A 21,096-nucleotide genomic window follows, 5' to 3' on the forward strand; every position below is an offset into this window, starting at 1 on the left:
TACTTTACTTTTTTTACTATCGATCTAATTAACACTATTCAATTTTTTTCAGACTATGTGTACTTGGGAGTCGAGGTACAATTTGGTCATTGCGATCACATTTGAGAGGAGGGCATCCGCGAGACTGTCTAGCTGGCTAAAGAAAGTTCGAGATATTGATCAACGTCCGGGTTGGATGTTGCCTCATGTTTTTGATGAATTGCGTCAGTATTGGAACACAGATAAGTTTAAGGCAATGTCAGAACAAGCCAAAAAGGCTAGAGGCAGTCTTAAGGGTGGCTCGTTGCACACCGAAGGTGCAAAGACCATTGGAACAATTACAAGATAGATGGTAAGTTCTAATTCAAACTTTTAAATAAATCATTAGTTGATTCATATATATCGTTATAAGTTTTAGTTTTTATTTATAGGAAAAATAATTGGGGTGCACTCCCATTGGACCGGAGGTTTTCAAGAAGACTCATGTGAAGAAGAAAGAAAATGAGTCGGATCCGAATGTGTTGGTGGAGGAAAGGGCCGAACGAACTTTTGTAAGTTATTTAATATGAATAATATATATTAATAGTAAATATATTTATGGTATGTATATATATTGATGTCAATTTTTATATTTAATATGCAGAATGTGTCTCATCAGTACATCACTGAGAATCTAGATAGTTCGGTCCAAATGACACCTGAATTGTCCACCCAAATTTGGACAGAAAAAGTGGTAGGGGGACACACAAGAGTAGAGTCTATGGTCTAGGCTCTGAAAACGATGTAAGACGACTCCAAACAGGCTTACAAGGTATTGGATCGTCACGTCAAGCCGAGGCACTTGACGGGGTTCAGATTGCTGCTATGTCGGCTCAAATAGCACAACTTACATCGCCACTGGCAGAGTCAGAGCGGAGAAGAGTAGATGAACAACAAAGCATAAATGCGACTGTTCAGCAAATCAAAGAACAAGTGTTGAACCTCGCTCATTAGCCTACTACTTCGGCTCCCGAGGACACCAACGACGATAGTGAGGAGGAGGAGGAGGATTTTGTAGATGTCACTCCCTAGTTTAGGTCTCTTTAGAAACACTTTATAAGTTTTTGTATTGTGATTTAAATATTTTTGAAGATTGATTTAAGTTTGATGTTTTATATGTTGTGTGTGATGTTTACATTATATTGTTTGATTGGGATGGTTGAATATGAATTGAATTGAATTGAATTGATTTATATTTGCAGGTGGGCTGTAGAAATTGCCAGTTTCTACTGTCAAAAAATTGTAGAAAAAAGCGACGGACAGGGTAGTTTTGTCCGTCGCTTTTTTGCATTATTTTTTTCAAAAAAACCCAGAAAAGAGACGGACAGGGTCCTTTAGTCCATCGCTTTTCTGGGTATTTTAAAAAATTAATTTCCAGAAAAGCAACGGACAGTGTCCTTTAGTCCGTCGCTTTTCTGGGATTTTCAAAATATAAATTTCCATAAAAGCGACAGACAAAAAGCGTCGAGCCAAAAAGCGACGGACATGACTCCGTCGATTTTGACCAAAAAAGCGACGCAATCCATCGCTTTTGACCGTCATTGTTTGACAGTTTTTTAATAGTGAGGGTCACTATCATATCACTAATTATATATATCAGGGTGCACTTATAACCATATATACTTTGAGAAGCATGTTGCATAACACCTCGACCTTAAGTAATGCTATGAAGAAAAAAACAATATTGCAGAGGAATATAAATGTTGTGTACGAATTCTTTAAAGTCAACAATATGATTCTTCATTGAGTGTGTATAATAATAATTAGATGTTTTTAGTGAAATTGGAAAATTGGCTTGTAGCAATATTTTGCAAAAAATTGTTAGGACCACTCTACAAGAGAATATTATGTGCAGAAAATTGTTTTTCTAGTTATGTCTATTGTTGAGAATAGAGAGTATTATTTGAACATTATTCAACATACATATATAGAAGTTTATGTAAAGTAGCACTACTTGATCAACTTCTTTTGGAATTTATGACAAAGCCCAATGTACACAATCTTGTTTAGTCAAACTTACCACGTCAAATAGTCAATGGCGGGGCTAGAATTTTTAATAAGAGGTTCATAATCCAAAACCTAGACACACGAACTAACCGAAGTGGGTTCGATATCTACTATATATACATAAAAAATAACTTAAATCATATATAACTAGTAATATTTTCCTTCGAAGGGGGTTCAGAGGGTTGGCTCCGCCCCTGCAAATAGTAAAAGCAAAAAGAAAAACATTTACTCGATCAACTTTTTATTTTAGAGTATCGAAGTTCAATGACACTGATCACACCTATGGAAGAAAGAAACTATCTAGCATCCGGATATATCCCCCAATGACCGAATGACTTAGAGGGCATATATTCCACATAATGATCAGTGCAATCGGTGCATCTATTGGTAGAGGATTCAAATAAAGTAAATACTTAGCTTGCAAAAAGAATACCAGTCGTTTAGCTTAGAATCCTATATAGCTAATAGCAACAGATAGAGCTACTAGTAAGCAAAGGTGATTGAGAGCCAAAGGCCTCGTTAAAAAAATATTATATATATGATGAAATTAAACATCCAGTCTTTTTTTAAGTCTTTAATTACCTCGTCAAATAGAAAAAGCAAAACGTAAAATACCACATAAAACCCCAAATCAAGGTACGTAATTCATTTCTTGTTTCGATTTAATATGGATGATGTGATTAAATTATTGAAAAAAGAAATAGAAAACACGTCGTAATTGTACTATTCATGATGATTTTTTTTAAATTTTAATAATAAAAATATAACGTACTTTAAGAAATGAGATTTTCAGGACTATAAAGTAGAGTTTTTAGTAGCAAATAGTTCGCAATGAAAAGTAACATTTAAATATAAATGGGCGAAAATCATTTACACCTTTCAACTTTACTTTAAAAATCGTACTACTCCCTCAACTTTTCATTCGCCACGAAAGACAAAATTTGGTTGGAATTTATTTCTTGATGATCGCCACGAGTGTTGATAAGTTATTGTGTTGACTGAATTGTCAAAATAGAATTTTCGTGGAACGTTGATCTTTTTAATAGCAACAAAGTCACAACGAAAATATAAATAACAACCTTACTCTACGTTTTTTTTTTAAAAATAATAAGATATTGGTCATTAAAAATCCTCAGTCACTATAGAAGATTATTCTTCCGTAGCGACCCCTGGGATGTTAGTCAGGACTCAGGCCCATATAGTGCATGAAATTCATGCGGTTTAGCTATATGTTTTTTTTCCACATCAGTATGGTTCTTTTGATTAAAATAAACACTTCATTTGGGGTCCTAAAACCTTTGAAAGAGTCAAGGCCTAAAAAGAGGATGAAAAAAGTGATATATTTACTCCAACACACTATATCAAAAATGATTTGTAGAGGCAAATAATTAACGGTAATAGCTTAATTGTTGTTGAATATGTATTTTTAGCGGCAATCAACCTTCTTTGTAACTGTACCTAAAGTCTGTAACGACATTGGATTCAATGGTGGCAACTAACTAATGCAGATAAAAAATTTAACACTCTTTGTTCATGAATACTTTTATTGCCACTAAAAGCTATTTTACTGTAGTGACGTACCTAGTCTTTCTGCAGTCATAAACTCAACAAACATGGCAGCTAAATCACATGTCAGGACTGCAACTTTGATTCTACATTGTCATTTTGGTACAAATGCACACTTTCTTGACAAAGTGGTAAACACACAAAGAGAAACCAAATGTTTTTTTTCATACAACAACATTAGTATTATTAGAGTATTAGGATAGACCGTCTACATCAGGCTGCGATCCTTCTCTGGACCCTACGAGAATGCTCAGTGCACTTCACTGTCTTTTTACTATTAGCAGTACTACTACTTTATAATTAGCATGTAGATTAAAGAGAACATTTGTTCTTTTACTTATGTTTTTTAAAGTTGAGGTAAGTTTTGAAAGTAAAAGAATGAAAAAGTAAGTTCACTGCAAATTTGTGGAGTATATATTTAGTAAAAAGCAAAAACATGTGAAGCAAAGTGTCCAAACTAAAACTAATATAGAGGATTTGCCATTTCAAGAAATTTGGGGGCAGTGACCAAATAAATTCCTTTTCCCTCTCTTGGCAATATTAAGATTTTATAAGACCAACCATATGGTCAGTAAATTAAAAGTCTTCAAAAAATATGATAACCATTATTATGATATCTGATTCTATTAACTTAAAATTAAATTATCAACATCTTTATGACATATATATATGTGTGTGTGTTTTACAATTCTTTTGCATACTCAAAAGTGACTTAAAAGAACAAAAGCATGGTAAGGGCACCTTGTTGTGACAAGACCAAAGTGAAAAGGGGACAATGGTCTCCAGAGGAAGATGAAATTCTCAAGAATCACATCTTTAACCATGGAAATCCTGGCAGTTGGATTACCCTTCCTAAAAGAGCTGGTTCTGTTTCTTTACCTCTCATTTTTTATAATTTTATTAGTTATTTGTTTTATCGTGTTTTGAGATTTTGTTTTGTTAGCTTTTGGATGACATGTGATTGTTTTCGATTGTAACTTTCTCTTCTCCTATTTGATTGTTGTGTTATAGTCAAAGTTGAAAAGAGTTGTTAATACTTGAAATCATCGTCATAAATTCTGACTTCGCCTCTGATTAACAAAGATGGCATTAATTATGTTTTTTCTCTAAATCTATTCTTTTGCTCCAACAAACAATCTATATAATTTTCTTGAAGAGTTTTTCTTTTATTTGTTTTGAAGAGAGATAAAGTGTAATCTAGTCAAATGATTCATTATTCATATAATTAATTCTATTATATGATTTTCTCAATATAGTCTTTTCTTTTTACCTCCTTCACCTTATGTGTTGTTAGCCGTACAATTAATCGTAACATTACTCTTGTAGTTTGAGTTTGGTTAATTTTTTACTTCTAATATTGTATTATCTTGTTATGATTACTGGTCAATATGATTTGTCAGATCATTTATAATATTTTGTCATGACCTCTTCATTTTCATTATTTATTTCTTTATACTGTTTTGAATTATTTTTTTCTTTAAATTGTGGGTCTATAAAAAAGCAGTGTCTCTACAACCTTTAAGATAAGAATAAGATCTGTGTGCATACATTTTACTGCCCTTCAAACCGCACTTTATGTGTGTTGTTGTCCTTTAGTTGTTTTTACACAAAAGAGCAATGTACAAAATGCAGGGCTAAATCGTTGTGGCAAGAGTTGCAGGTTAAGATGGCTTAATTATCTTCGACCAGATATCAAACTTGGAAATTTTACACAAGAGGAAGACAACACTATCTGCTCTCTCTACAATCAACTTGGAAGCAGGCTAAATCTTGCTCTTCAACTAGTTTTTTATTTTATTTTCTTTCAAAACATTATTATTAGTATTTAAAAGTAACCCAAAGTTTTTAAAATTTGCAGATGGAGTGTTATTGCATCTAAGCTTCCAGGAAGAACAGACAATGAAATCAAGAATTACTGGAATAGCAAGTTGAAGAAGAAGCTTTCAGCAAGAAAAGAAGCAATGAAATTACCAATTCCAAGTAGTGACTCTGCTGATAAAAACATGGTTGAAACAGTCGAAAAAAATCCAAGATTCACTAATCAAGAGGAGGACCACTCCAAGAGTTCACCTTCCATCGAAGGATCGATGAGTTTTGGAACATGTTCTTCACCACTTGATGATGTTGCATGGTTTGAAAGCTTTTTTCCAATGGATTCCAACTCTAGTGATGGTATATGGAGTACTCAACAAGAAGAAATTGATGATTTCCCATCCACTTTGATCTGATGATTTGCTTGGAGATTGATGTTATGAAGTCATTGAGATGTGAAACAATATGTGAAAACACACAAAGGAAGTTTAGTAATATGTGGTTTAGTATTTAGGTGATTTATTAGTGGAATGTCAACTAGAAAAGAAACATGACATGTTTACATACTCTATTTAATTTATGGTTTCAGATAGGTTTTGGACCTCAACTTCTACTGATTGCATCTCTTTGTTTATGACCTTATACCAGTTAACTTGAGTAATGCAGCAGAAGTTGTGTTGTATTTCTATGACGCATAAGTTCTGTTGAAATTAAGTTATGCTTTTATAGCATAACCGGTGAGGTCTAAAACGATCAACAAAAAGTTCTATAGGAATTAAGTTATGCAGTACAACATAACTTGTGGATTTTAAAACTAAACTTTTACCTTGATCGATAACTTGTGGATTTTAAAACTAAACTTTTACCTCGATCGATCAACAAGCTTTATGTGGTACATCATAACTTGTTAAAACTAAGCTTTTGCATTGCTCAGCATAAGTTCAATAGAAATGAAATCATGCAATACAACACAACTTGTTATGTCTTTTACAACATAACTTCTGAAAAATTATTTGTTATTCGGTGTTAGGAATATTTTCGACCTGTTTTTTGTTACTAAAAGTGCTGAAGAGAAAAAGAAGAAAAAAATTAAGACTAAGGGTAAATATTAAACACTACCCCAAAATTGGTGAAGTATCATATTTGACTTAAATAGCTACCATTTGAATATTGGTGGTTAAACTTTAACACTGGTACTTTTCACTCACCTGAATTAAGTGCTTGTATATATAGAAGGTTTTCTGGCCATAATAATGTAAACAACCAAGTCTTGAAAATTCATTTAAAAGTATCTTAGAACATCTTTTTCATAATTCACACGAAAGTAGCATGCTTTTTCCCACTTCAACTTCACACAGAATGTAAACTCATCATCTGCTGTCATTTATACAGTAACTTCTGATCCTGCATGCATCCATAAGAATTCAAAGCTCCAAAGGTATATCCATCCACCATAAGAATACATCAAGCCTTTACGCTGTCTCGTGGGAGGCAACAAGAACTGCAAAGACACCAAAGAAGGGAGCAGTCAAGAAAGTTCATACAAAAAATCCATCAAAAAGACTGCAAAGACTCCAGTTGCATCATTGTGGTGATTTTGCTACTATGAATAGTGAAAATGAAAAGCGCGGTCCAATGATCATGAACTATCACTTGAAATCTACATAGCTTTGTCGTAACACAGCACATCTATCTGAACAAGACAGTAACTAATATCTCCAGCGCTTTTTTTTTAATACTCATTAACAGATCCTCCCGAAAAGCGAGAACTAATATATCCAGTTAGAAGCAGCCAAAAGGAATAGGCAAAATTGCAGACTACCTGTTTGCTGGTACAATTTCAGAGAGATTCTTGGTACTCTGATCTGTTTATGGGGCACTAAAGGTTCCTTTTCCTTCTTTTAAATGGGGTTTCCACGAGGGTAGAGAAAAAAGTGAGGGAAGAGAAACCTTTAGTTTGTTATCAAAGAGTCGAGAGTGGAATCACATTAGCAAACTGATAAGCAAATAGGAAGGCATCTAATTGTGTCCTACACATTTATCCTGTTATCCATACCCAGACAGGGGAGGTGAAAGTACATGAGTCGGACAATTTCTTTTCAATTAAAAAAATTTGAATTGCACAACAATCATACTTGCTAAGCCCTTATTGAATTCCTTCGCCAACTTGAGATCATTCAAGTTAGAAACCTAAGAGCCATATCAATCGATTAATATATAATTCACGCATAAGTGATGAAACTGGATACTAGTTACCACCCACGAAATCCTGACCCAGGAACTAGCTCTACTGCAAGCGCACCACAAAGGAAAAATATATGAAAACAAAACATAGAACTGGAAGTGTGTTCAGATTCTAAATATAGCATGTCTCAGCTGTAATTTGTGCATGTAAAAAGAAATATATCATCAGGTACTTAAAAATCCCAAATACACAAATCAGAGGTTCCTTGACTCAACTCTCAGTGACAACAGAGGAACGTGAATGGAAATGACCTGTTCAAAGAGCCATTTCAGCCTGCAAAGCGGCAAGCTCATCTTCTTCCGTCTTCTGAGCAGCAGGACGCACTTGTTGCCTGCCAGCAGGTAGATTAATTGGCGCATTAGGAGCAGTTGTAGCAGGCTGAAGGAGCTGTTCCTCCAACTCAGCCCCCTCCAGTTCTTCAAGTTCTGCCTCCAATTCATCCTGCAGAAAGATACATGTAAATTCTTGTCCTGAAAGAGTAATTATAAAAAACAAAAATGTAAGGAATAAGTCGGAGATACTTCATCAAAATCAGCAGCTGAACCAATTGGTGTTGACAATGCTTCCTGAATTAATTTCATATTCTCAGTCTGCTCATTGATCTCATCCATTGTTTTGTCGACATCGTCAATATTCCTGAAAACAGAATACATTAAGCTTAAATCAGGGACAAAACCCTGAGTTAAAACAGAAAACCATAACAACAAACCGAACTAATTACTAGAAAGTATTGGAGATTGATCTTGACGAATAAGAAACACTCAACTGATATATACAGACAACATGTAGCGTAGGTGTGGGTGATATGAAAAACTACCCTCATGTAATTAAAATATATGAAGTGTTATGGAATTCAAGATTATTCACATCTATTAAATCATGAAAGAAAATTATAAAAAGTCCTGACCTCTGGTGATTTAGTAATGATAGATCATATCTTTTAAAGCATGAAATAAAATTACAAAAAGTCCTGACCTCTGTGGTGATTCAGTAATGACCGATAATATCTTTTAACTCATGAAAGAAAATTACAAGGTAAATTTGATGTATTAACATGCATTGACCAAAAAGTCCTAACTTGGAGATCTCTCATTTCCAACTTTGTATTTTTCTTAAGTTTATCTCTGTGAAAAGATGTTTGCATCTACAGAAGAAAAAACACCACTAAATAGCACTGAGCACATAGCATATGAAACGTACGTTGCCTTTTGCATAGCTTTCATTGCAGCTGCTCCAGTTCTTAAAGCATCAACAGTCTCCGTTGTGGCTTTTGCACCTTCTAACATTATCATCTGAAACCAATACACAAATAAGTGAATGCAGATCGCCGTCTCTTCATGTTTTTATGATACACGGTGGTGCAAAGATTCCAAGATGTAGGAACACATGAAGAGCACCTGATCATGAATACGCAATTGGAAGTTTCCAAGCTGCTCGATTTGCTGCTCATAAAGCCTTTTCCTTTTCAAACATTGTATTGCAGCTAAAAATAAAAGAAATTGGTTACTGCTGTCATCAAACTCTGAGAATTTAGCAAGGACATAATGACTCAAAATACAAGAACATGATTCACAACACCATCCAATACTATAGTATGTCCTCGCAATGCTAAAGGCAGCGAAAACTGAAATTCATGTGCATGAGCGAGAATGATAACTATTCATTGTAACTCAAACCCAAGAGACTCGCTCGAGCTGGTATGAGCAAGTAAATCATGTTTGTTCCTTTACTTTAAAGTGGAAACATCCAGGACAATGAAGCAGAATATCCAGAATTCAAGCAGACCAGCTACAGTCAAATGCATTTTCATTGAAAGTGTCTCTAAGCTTATTATCTCTAACCATTTCTTTCAGAGGAAATAAATTATTATCTCTAATTTTTACATGATCTAAGATACCTCCAAAAACAAGTCAAACTTTTTGTGTCAAGATATCATAATTGTTCAAATGATTTGGGTCCGAACAAAGAGGAACACTTTCGAAGGATTCTACAATTGACCCCAATTTTTTATGAAATTGAGGCCCGGGTGATTGGTCAATCATGTCTTGAATATTGTCTATAGCATGAGAATTTGCAAAGAAAACCATTGTAACTTACAAGGTAAGAGAAAGGACATAAGTCTCTCGTATTGAAGGATAACTCTCCTAAGTTTTAAATATGAAATGCTCTTTTGAAACACTCCCTCTTTGAAAATAAGTAGATAAATAGTTAGAGAACAGTGAAGAAGGGTAGAGAGGGTGACCCATTATCCAATTAAAAGAAAAGCTTTCTAAAATAAAAAGAGGTTAGAAATCAAAGACCCATACCTTTCTTTTCCATTTTGTTCCTTCAAATTGTTGAATTGAAACATTAAACAGACTTTAAAGTTTAAAAAGAATAAAGGAATTTGTGAAATGACAAGGACCTCAAGGGATAACCTCATGTATCGCCCCAAATCCCCCAAGCAGAAAATCAGAAAGGATAAGACGATAAATTCATGAAGATACCAATATGCATGCTATATTTTTAACATACCAATAACATTAAAAAACCAGTACCCCATTATCACTTCATATTGTGAGATAATTTTTTCACCTGTTAACCCAGTAGCAAGTTCACCATACATAAACTACCTTGTCTCTCACACAAAACAGAGTCAAATCATCAGATCTGTCTGATGTTACTCGATTCCAGATATCATGCAAATACATGGGAAAAATTAACATTAAATACCCAGCAGTTTATTGTACATGCACAAGAATATTTTTCATGGTATGCTGCATCCTTAAGTTCATGACAATAACATATATCATAAGAAAACAAAAATATCAACGTAAAGGTATTCATAACTAGTAAACTACATAGGAAGAAGAAATACCATCTTGTGAATGATTTTCAGTAGAACCTACCCCTTTTGTTTTTTGCTCTAGTAAATTCCTTTGCTTTTTCAACCTCAGCTGCAGCCTTCTTCAGTAAAACCTTCTCCTTTTTCTCAAGCATCTCAAGAGTCTGTACAGCATAACCAAAATAACATTTAAGCCCTTGATCATTTACTTGAAAATTTTAAAATAAGCTAATAACTTTGACTGAAATTAACAAGAAAGAAGTTATTAAAAAACTAGTCCACAGAACGATTTAGAAAACAGGGGAAACAAGATAGCCTCCTACTTCTTCACCAAAATAGGAGGAAACAAGGACAATATGCCTAAGCCCCTCCGGTTCTAACTTTACATTTGTCTTCCTATATCAAATAAGTTGGTCCAAAAGTAAACCGTACCTGAGTTCAAATTGAAATAACATGAATAACTATCATGAACATGTTTGGCAAAGCGCCCACACCCTAAATGAACTTACCCTGAATTAAGACTAGGCCAAACCAAAACTACAACTTTTTTGTTAATTCATCGCAAATGATGAACCTCCATTGTTTTAGAAGAAGAAGAAACACTGGAAGCTTCGTGTTATAGAAAGTAGAAGAAAAATCAGACTTAACAAATTTGAATTTTGCTTCTCCCAATCAGGCACTATAAGAAATCCACAAAAGCATAATATTTCCACATCTAGATAAACGAAAAGTACCAAACATTGCAGTCCAGCTATTCAAGAGAGGGTAACTCGTATGTGGTCACACATTCTCTCAGATACAACCTGTTTGAAAAAGAGTAGCCACCTGTACGATCTATCATATCCACCTGCGGCAGGCGCCAGCTTGATGTACTGGGATTATCCACCAGTGGCAGGTGGCCGCTTGATGTACCGGGATTCCACGACACATTCAACGCTTTTTGACAAAGGGATTTTGTAGTTCTTAAGTATGTAATAGTGCGATATGATGACATTTTTTGTTTATGTGCAGGAAGACGTACGTGCGTGCGCGGAAGTTGAAGTTTTGAGCTAAAAATGACAAAGTGTTGATCCATGAAAGAAAATAACGAACCGTGGAATCAATCCACGGACCATCATGTTACTTGTGGAAGTGCCGAAGTGGATCTACAAGGCTATAAGTTGGTTCCAAGTTGACGGCTCATTTGACGGACCGTCTGTTGTTCGTAAAAGAGGTTTTGCAGAGGTATTTCATTCTACAAGCCTTTTGAGGGACCGTGGAACCAGTCCACAAAACATCCTGTCACTCGTCGACCAAGGTTCCATGAAGAAGTATTTTTGGTCTCAAACCACTGTTTAAGATAATGGATAGTCAAAGTGTTCAAGGACCGTGAATTGAGTCGTGATTACCTGCAAGTTCCAAACCTAAAAAGGGCAATTGACGGTTGACTTCCAACCTCCACGGACCATGGATCTAAATGACGGTCTGTGGATTGTTGACGCAGCCAAGTTTCCCTAGTTGGTTTAGGATAGGTTTTTATGTCTATAAATACTTTCCTTAGGTTTTCTTGTTAAGGGAACGCATTATTATCGACTTTTTGAGTAGAGACACGACATTGTTGACTTGTTCTTAGTTTTTGGAGTTTTTGCTACGAACTTTGATCATTGTTTTTTTTGTTTTTTGAGAATGGTAACAGTTAATCTATATATCCACTGGTATACACATCAAAATATGTAGTCCCCCTTCTAAAGTATTACAACATACATCTTGAACATCTATTTGTTGTTCCTATGAATAGTCTAAAGCGTCAAAAACATCTTATGTTTGAACTATTAATTTCTGTTTACACCAAAAATAAAACAGAGCTAAACAATTCATTTTGAACTCCTGGAAGTTGCTCTGCTTGATCATTGTTTTTGCTAATACAATTCTGATTTTATTATTCTTCTCTTGTAAGTTCATTGCTATGATTTCTTCTACATCTTCTGCTATTGTTTGTGCAAGCATGAGTAGTTAAACATCATAACCATAACGAACGTAGGTCAAAGATAATAGTGACTCTTGAATAGTGATTGTGCATGTATTGTTAATCCCTTCGTTTTGATTGTATTTTAGCGGTTGCAAACATTAGAACTTGCCATAATGATGCAAGAATGGAATTTGAGAAGGAAACGAGCTACAAACTAAGCTAAGGTAAGAACTAGGCTAAATTAATCCAAGGGTAATTTCATTCATATCTCCCAAATGAGTACATACAAGGTATTTATACAATGCAAAACTGAACCCTAGACAAATAGAAATGACAATATTACCCTAATAAACTAACTTAGGGTCTTAAAGAAATAGGAATAGAAAATTGGGACTAAAAATGTAAAGGATGGAAACTATGTAAATATGCCACTTTTGAACTCCCTTGGTTCAACTTGCAACATTCATTCCCCCTTAAAATAAACCTTGTCCTCAAGGTTAAAACATAAAGGGTATAGTGAATGTCTTCCAAAATTCACTTGAACTCCAGTAAGCATCCTTGAATTTATGCTTCCAAAACTCATGCTTAACAAAGTCATACTCCAAGGCGAAGATAAGCAAATGGGCAATATTTTTCAACACAATATCAATGAACTTTCGGTCAGCAGCTTTAAGGACCAACAAGGTAATTACATTGAGTCTTTTCCTCATATCTCTACCCTGTTTTCCTGAAGCCTTGCCAACTACCGAGAGAATGGATGACTCATCTATAGGTTCTCCAAGGACATGTAGAATGAACCATGTAAAAGAGACAACATTGAAACTGAAAGTGCAACAGTTAGCCTCAAAATGCTGCCAAGTTGTAGTAGTCCATCTTTTAATTCTAGTATCATTTTCATTGCAAGACCATGCAGAAATTGAAGGCATCTGATGCAATATTACCACCATGTAATATACTTACCAACTGAGTTTGATCCCTATCCACATTAATAGCATTGCACAACTTGTTTATGAATTTGAGACTATACTTGAGTAAATACAAATAAGTCTCAAAGTATGAGAGGAAACAAAGAACGATAAAGATGAAGATGAACAGAGAGAGAAGCAAGGGCATATTGAAAGCCATTCGAATACAAATGCACAAATTTTGGGTATCCCCATAGTGTAAGAACTATAGAGAAAACAAAAAAGTTGGGAAAAGGAATGCAATCTGCAACGATGAAAGGTCAACAAACATGAAAGCATAGATAAACTGCAGTACTAAAAATCACCTAAACTATTTTTTTCTTTTTCAGTAGCATGAAATTTTCATTTCCCAGCAAAAACCAACTAGACACTTCTCTTTCTTTTTCTATTTCCTTTTGTTATGGGTAGTGACTGAGCCAGCTTATGCACACCACGATAAATCCACATAGTAGCATGTCGAGCAACACCAACAGCAACATACCCAATATAGTCGCACAAAGTGAAGTCCTGGGAGGGTAGAGTGTACGTAGACCTTAACCCTACGCCTCACAGGTAGAGAGGTTATTTCCGATAGACCCTTAGCTTAGGGGAAAATAGTCCAAAGCAGGCCCAAAAAAGAGTAACGGAAGTACAAGTAACAACCTATATTTAAATTCTAGTATCGTTTTCATTGCAAGACCATGCCGAAATTGAAGTAGGCATCTGATGCAATATTACCACCATGTAATATACTTACCAACTGAATTTGATCCCTATCCACAATAATAGCATTGCCCAACTTGTTTATGAATTTTAGACTATAGTTTAGTTCCCTCAATTTACCCTTCCAGTCAACTAGGCAACTATATTTCTTCTCTTTGAGTGAGCAGCCATTGTGATTATGACCTTGAGAGAAAATGATATCCAAGGGTTGATACAAATGGCTCGTAGAAGCAGAAAGATTGTCTAGTAGGTATGTGGTCAACTGAGTACTGAAAATAGCAAGTAAGGAGACTGTATCCCTTGTCAACCACCATTGCAGATTGTCAGCAATACTCCTTCCACCTTGTCCCAATCTTTCAAAATTAGAAATGTAAAGCCTTGATTTTCCAATACCCAAGATGTTTAAAATGGTGTTGTAGTATATAGAAAGAGCCATGAAAAGAGGAAAATTCCATGAAATAATCTGACCAACAAGTGCTCTATTTCCAAATCGTATCAGTACTCCCTCCTTCAAAACTTCCTTGACCTCAAGGAAGCATCTTAACAAACACGAGCATAAGTGAAAACAGTCACCTGGATCAAATGGAAAATGTAAACAATCACCAAATATATGAGCTCTAATCTCAATTTGGTCAACAATGTTGGTAAGAGCATCAGCAAATGTCAAAGGAAGTGAAGCGGGGAAGTTTGCACTCCTCGAGAATTGAACATACTCCTCAAGGTTTCGTTTTCCCGTGAGTACAACAGTAGCAACATTGTCATTTTCTGATTTAGTAGAAACAATTGATTCATCTAAATTCACAGACTTCCAAGAACAAGTCACGCAACCACAAACAATGATTAAAAAACCTTGCCTATTTAAATATTTCTCAAGTACTCGAATTGCACTAACCTTAGCGCTTCCTGGCACATGTATAACTTCAGGTCTCTTTATTACAGTAGCTGCAGCAGGAGCTAAAGCTGAATTAGTATCTACCCCACTTAGCAATAAATCACCACAACAGTTAACTAGTGAAAAGGAGAAGTTGTTGCTCAACATTGGAAACTCAATCTTCTTTTGTAATGGATAACCCCTAAGCAACATTTCTTGCGATATAGAAGATCTCCCTAGGGAGTTACCAATCCAGATTTTCGAAAACGAGCAACCTCTATATGTCGTAAAATGCTTCTCGAAAGCAGCTGGACATTCTCCTGTAGTAGGGACGTCGCTTCTGATGAATAGTCCAAGTGAAAATTTCAGACCCAAATGGAATTCGGCACACTCTTCTTCTGCAAGGACTGCAACTATTTTGCCTTTCTCCTCAGAGAAACTCGCAATAGTAACAAAATCTTCATTCCCGATGCAATTTAACATATCATTGACCTTCGTCTTACCATCATAGGTAACTAGTAATCCACCTGCAACATACCGTTCAGTTCTCGAATTCATGGCGAAAGAAAAAGAGAAGTCAGTGGAATCATATTCCTCTTCACTTTCTTTGCTCCAATGTTCATCCACCTTTTCCTGTACCTTCTCAACAATGGAACATATATTGTCACCCCATTGGTTCTTAGTATCCACAAAATCTCCACAAACATCATTTAGTTTGTCAAAATAACCCACAACCTCACGAGTTGGCATTTCTTCAAACACCTTGTGCTCATCTTCTAGAGTATCTAATTGGCTACACGTAGAAAGAGGTGAAGAACACATAAACATTTACTCTCTTCCTTTTCATCTCCATTTTCTACGAGTCCATTCACAATCAATCTCTTCCTCAAATAATATCCATTGCTCTCCTTATCAATAGGAAATTGGTGACAACAATCGAATGTGGTGCTGCTACTACTAGAATTCATGGACTCAACGTGTAAATCAAGGTCATTATCATACCTTAACCTCTCTTTCAGTTCTGGTTGTGGCTAAAGAGATAAAAGTTTTTCCTCTTTCGATTGCTCGGATTCCGCTAACTCCTCTCTAATTAGAGAAGTTTCTGAAATAGCATGTTCAATGGGATTGTTGGCAATAAAAATATGGTTCCCTATTTTATTTGTATGAATGGAGGTGCCATTATTGATAACCATCTGAATCTCTTCATCAATCGAATAATCAAATGGATGACAATCGGCTATGGTCGTTCTAATAGGAGGATGTTGTTGAATCGGCAATGACTGATGGGAATATTCAGATTTATGGGTTTCTCCCATCCTCTTCTCGGAGAGGCAAGCCATGGTATTGTTGGAGAAGAAACTCATTGCCACCGCACCTTGCGGAACCACGCTTGCAGTCCAGGACTCCGAGGATGTCCTTGCAAACTCCAACGGCTGGTAGAGATAAGGAGTAGATGGGATACTAGCAGCTTGACAGTGATGATGTGGAGTGAAATTAGAATAAGGAGTCGATTGGGAATTAGCACCTTGCCAAGGATTATGTGGAGTAAAATTAGAAGAGTACCGAGGATATGGATGATTGAAATGTTGCTGATACCGGCTATAATAACCCCCATATCCTGTATTGTTATACCCATAAGGATCTCTTCCATAACCACCAAAGGGTAAAGCATTCAAACTTGGATATGGATTAGAAGTGAAAGTAGAAGCATATAGAGGATTTTGAAACGCCATTAACGAATACACACAGAGCTCAAGAGAGTGCTCTGATACCAAATGATGCAAGAATGGAATTTGAGAAGGAAACGAGCTACAAACTAAGCTAAGGTAAGAACTAGGCTAAATTAATCTAAGGATAATTTCATTCATATCTCCCAAATGAGTACATACAAGGTATTTACACAATACAAAATTGAACCCCCTAGACAAATAGAAATGACAATACTACCCTAATAAACTAACTTAGGGTCTTAAAGAAATAGGAATAGAAAATTGGGACTAAAATGTAAAGGATGGAAACTATGTAAATATATCACTTTTGAACTCCCTTGGTTCAACTTGCAACACATAAATCTTAACTTGTTTGATAAAAGAAGTAGAGATAACGAAAGGGATTAACAATAGAGATTTGAGGTTTCTAACCCTCATCTAATGACATGAATTGTTACAAGGAAAGTCAATCCGAAATTAATGACGAGGCTTAATACTTAAACACCAAAGACCGAAAGGATTTAAAGTGATATTCTTCTATTTAAGTTGAAAGATGTTAGATGTACCATATTCGATAGTTTTGTATGTATAACACCAGGATAGATCACCAACACGAAAGACTTGCTAAAGTTATGAAATCATGGGAACATAGTCCTAGTCTCTTCTCACATATTGAATACAACAAAAAAGTTATTAAACATCGGTTACTTTTTTTTTTTGATAACCGAGAAATCTGTCTGTGACCCGCCACCTTTTGGACCAATCACAGCCTTCTAAACTCGGTGGATAATGAGCATAGACACGACAATATTGACTTGTTCTTAATTCTTGGAGTTTGTGCTACATACTTTGATCATCACTTTTGCTAATACAATTTCATTTTTATCATTCTTCTCTTGGAAGTTCATTGTTATGATTTCTTCTACATCTTTTGCTATTGTTTGTGCAAGCATGAGTAGCTTAACACCATAAATAGGGTTGTGGGAACTATGATGGAATGAATAACGAATGTAGGTCAAAAATAACAGTGACTCTTGAACGGTGATTGTGCATGTATTGTTAATCTCTTCGCTTTGATTGTTTTTTAGTGATTGCAAACGTTAGAACTTGCCATAAATCTTAACTTGCTTGATAAAAGTAGAGATTAGAAAAAGGGATTGACAAAGCAGATTTGAGGTTTCTAACCCTCATTTAGTGACTTGAGTTACAAGGAAGGTTAATCTGAAACTAATGACGAGACTTAATACTTAAACACTTGAAGATCGAAAGGACTTAGAGTGATATTCATCTATTTTGGTCGAAAGACGTTAGATGAACCATAATCGTCAGTTTGCATGCTTAACACTGAGATAGATCACCAACAAAATTCTTTATCAAAAAAAAAGATCACCAACAAAATAGACTTGCTAAAGTTATGAGACCATGGGGAACACAATTTTAGTCTATTATCACATATTGAATACAACAAAACAAGATCTTAAACATTGGTTCCTGATAACTACAAATCTTGAAATCTTTTACTTTTTATGTCAAACCCTCCCTTGAAACATCGACTACTGGTCGAATAACCATCATTGACATATTTCTTGCCATATATCTTTCCAGATGTGTAATTTGGGCATATCACAACTAAATTGTAGCACACCTAAAATAGCATACATAACCTACGTCTGTATTTTTTCTATTAGCAAAAGGAAGAACTTCTGCTCCATTTTACATTAGTTTGAATATGAGCATAAAACAAAGATGTTACCCATGAGCAATCCAACTTTTTCAGAGTTATGAAGTTAACTTGCCTGCTCCTTGGGATGGGAAGGGTGAGGTTTTATTAAAAGGAACATTGTAAACACTCTTGTGTCTAAGAATTACGTTAGACAAGACCAACCTCAATGTGCACTATGACACTATTCTTTCTTGTATTCCTTTTGGCAGGTTAGGAGGCAACAACAAAAACATACCCAATGAAATCCCACAAAGTGGGGTGTGGGGAAGGTACTCTGTATGCAATCTTTACCAATATCTCCCGGGTAGAGAGATTGTTTCCAAAAGACCCTCGACTCAAGTAAATCAAAGAAGTAATAAAACAAAAAAAAGTAGTGGGGAGAAACATGACAACGAATAGCAAAGCAGTAACAACTATATGCAAGGAACTGTAACAACAACAAGAAGGTGTGATCACCTAAATACAATAAACCACAGATAATATCAAATACCAAAAGCCAAAGACTACATGAATAGGCTAATACTACAACCGACACGGCACTCTATACTACCACCAACCTAATACATGTTTACACTAGTAATAAGACAACTCTTAACTACCTACTAACATTCTATCCTTATCCACAACCTCCATATCCTCTTCTCTAAGGTCATCTCCTCGATAAGCTGAAGATGCATCATATCATGTCTAATCACCTCCCCCGTTTACTTCTTCGGCCTACCTCTGCCACTCCTCGACCCCGCTATATCAAACCTCTCACACCTCCTCACTGAGACATCCGTGCATCTTCTCTTCACATGTCCAAACCATCTCAGTCTCTCTTCCCTCAACTTGTCCACCACGGAGGTCACTCCTACTTTGTTTCGAATATCCTCATTCCTAATCCTATTGCTCCTTGTATACCCACATATCCATCTCAACATCCTCATTTCCGTCACTTACATTTTTTGAACCTGAGAGTTCTTGACTTTGATTGGCCAACACTCTGCCCCATACAACAAAATCAATCTAACCACCACTCTATAGAATTCCCAAAATGGCAGAAGTTCAAACCACAAAAATATAAACTGAATGGAGAAATAGATGATTGCCACAACAACTACATACCCAGTGTGATCCCACAATTGAGGTATGAGGAGGGTGGAGTGTGTGCAAACATTACCCCTACCTTGTGTGACATAGAGAGGTTTTTTCCTATAGACCCTTTGCTCAGACAACAATAACATACAGAAGTACCCGAATTACGGTAAGTTCTTTCTAGCAACAAATTCCACAAAAAAAAACTTCACATAACTACCCACAGCTGAATATTCGCCAACGTCAACTGAATTCAGTATCAAAACTCATTTACTCTAATAAATAGTATAGCTAATACTAGATCCTCCACCCACCCCCATAACCAGCAAATACAAAAATAAATTCAACACCATCAAACCTTTACAAGTAAAATTAGAACAATCCAAACAGTTGTTTAACAAAGTCTAAAGAGAAACAAATCAAGAAATCAAGATCATACCTCGTTTAACTTGTCTAGCGTAGCTAGAGCATTTGTTTCTTGTTTAGGTTTTCCAAACATTCGGGTAAACATTCTTGATTTTGTCAGCAACAATTATAATACAAAAAAGCTTCAAAAAATCAAAATTATTTAAACCCTGCAAGAAAATTCGAAGGGGTTCATTAGATCAGCTGGAAAAACCGATCTACACAATGAAAAACAAATCTTGAAAAAATTTCATGTAAATAATTCACGATTATTTTATGCGTTTGAGAGTAGAGCTTGATTGACTGACCTAAGAAAATTTGAAGGGTTTTTGAGTAATTGGAATCAATCGGGTTTTGACCTTTGAAGTTGGTAATGATCTGAGAAATTTCTCAACAAATTTTAAAGGTTGGATCTTTTTGGCAGAAGATTGCTCATGTGGAGGAGACGTCAGTGCTGTGCTCTGACAGACCAATGGAATTTTCTTTTTCTTTTCTTTTTTTTCAAAGTTGAGACCAATTTAGATTGGCAGAATGGTCTGGTGGACCCTTGTACTTGTATCTGTTTGTATTGTGAACCCTTCTACTTATCCTTTTGTCATCTGGATCCCTGAACCCATCCAAACTCAACATTTTAAACACTTTTTTTGATGTGGCATCCTATGTGGAAAGACTCCACATGGAGCGTGTGATACACACAAGATAAGAGCGTGAGATGCCTTAAAAATAAAGTAACGGACAGATTTTTGACCTTTAAAGGCCATCTTTCTTCTTTATTTTCACTCAAACACCATTGTTGGACAAATTTGAGCTTTTTTCTCCTCTTTTTCTCGATTTTGTCTTTTCAAATTTTTTTCTCTTTTATTTTTGGTGCCTTTATTTTTTCCTTCGATCTACTCATCTTTTTTTTGTGTGTGATTCTATTGTATTTTTGTTTCATCTTTTTTTTTTTGTGTGGTTCTATTGTATTTTTGTTGGTTTGATTTTGTTGGTCTTCACAATGACGGTTCGATGTTGCTACTGTGGAATATATGCTGAACTAAAGACATCAAGAACACCAACTAATCCTGGAAGAATGTTTTGGGGTTGCCAAAAATATTCATCCGGTAATGGGTGTGGATTCTTCCGATGGGCTGATGCAAATGATTCAACATGCCAAGAACAATACAACACTAAGAATCCATCAACGAGTTCAAGGCAAGGAAGACAAGGAAGACAAGGAAGACA

At 35.5% G+C, this 21,096-nt stretch overlaps 2 protein-coding genes across 2 annotated transcripts; one reads left to right on the forward strand and one right to left on the reverse strand.

The window, feature by feature from the left end:
• The first annotated feature begins 4,242 nt into the window (after positions 1-4,242).
• On the forward strand, positions 4,243-6,010 carry LOC102599728 (transcription factor RAX3-like). Its single transcript, XM_006355245.2, has 3 exons — positions 4,243-4,455; positions 5,224-5,353; positions 5,450-6,010. The coding sequence occupies exons 1-3, from the start codon at positions 4,320-4,322 to the stop codon at positions 5,817-5,819; spliced, it is 636 nt and encodes a 211-aa protein (XP_006355307.1). The 5' UTR covers positions 4,243-4,319; the 3' UTR covers positions 5,820-6,010.
• A 570-nt stretch (positions 6,011-6,580) lies between these two features.
• LOC102600063 (vacuolar protein sorting-associated protein 32 homolog 2-like) lies at positions 6,581-20,359 on the reverse strand. Its single transcript, XM_006355246.2, has 8 exons — positions 20,181-20,359; positions 19,907-20,042; positions 10,537-10,636; positions 9,046-9,131; positions 8,849-8,940; positions 8,170-8,284; positions 7,900-8,089; positions 6,581-6,904 (listed from the first exon to the last, which is right to left on the reverse strand). Exons 2-7 carry the CDS (start codon positions 19,976-19,978, stop codon positions 7,904-7,906), a joined length of 651 nt encoding a protein of 216 aa, XP_006355308.1. The 5' UTR covers positions 19,979-20,042; positions 20,181-20,359; the 3' UTR covers positions 6,581-6,904; positions 7,900-7,903.
• Between the last annotated feature and the right edge of the window lie 737 nt (positions 20,360-21,096).

This window comes from Solanum tuberosum, unplaced genomic scaffold (assembly GCF_000226075.1).
Source record: "Solanum tuberosum cultivar DM 1-3 516 R44 unplaced genomic scaffold, SolTub_3.0 scf00198, whole genome shotgun sequence".
NCBI lineage: Eukaryota > Viridiplantae > Streptophyta > Magnoliopsida > Solanales > Solanaceae > Solanum > Solanum tuberosum.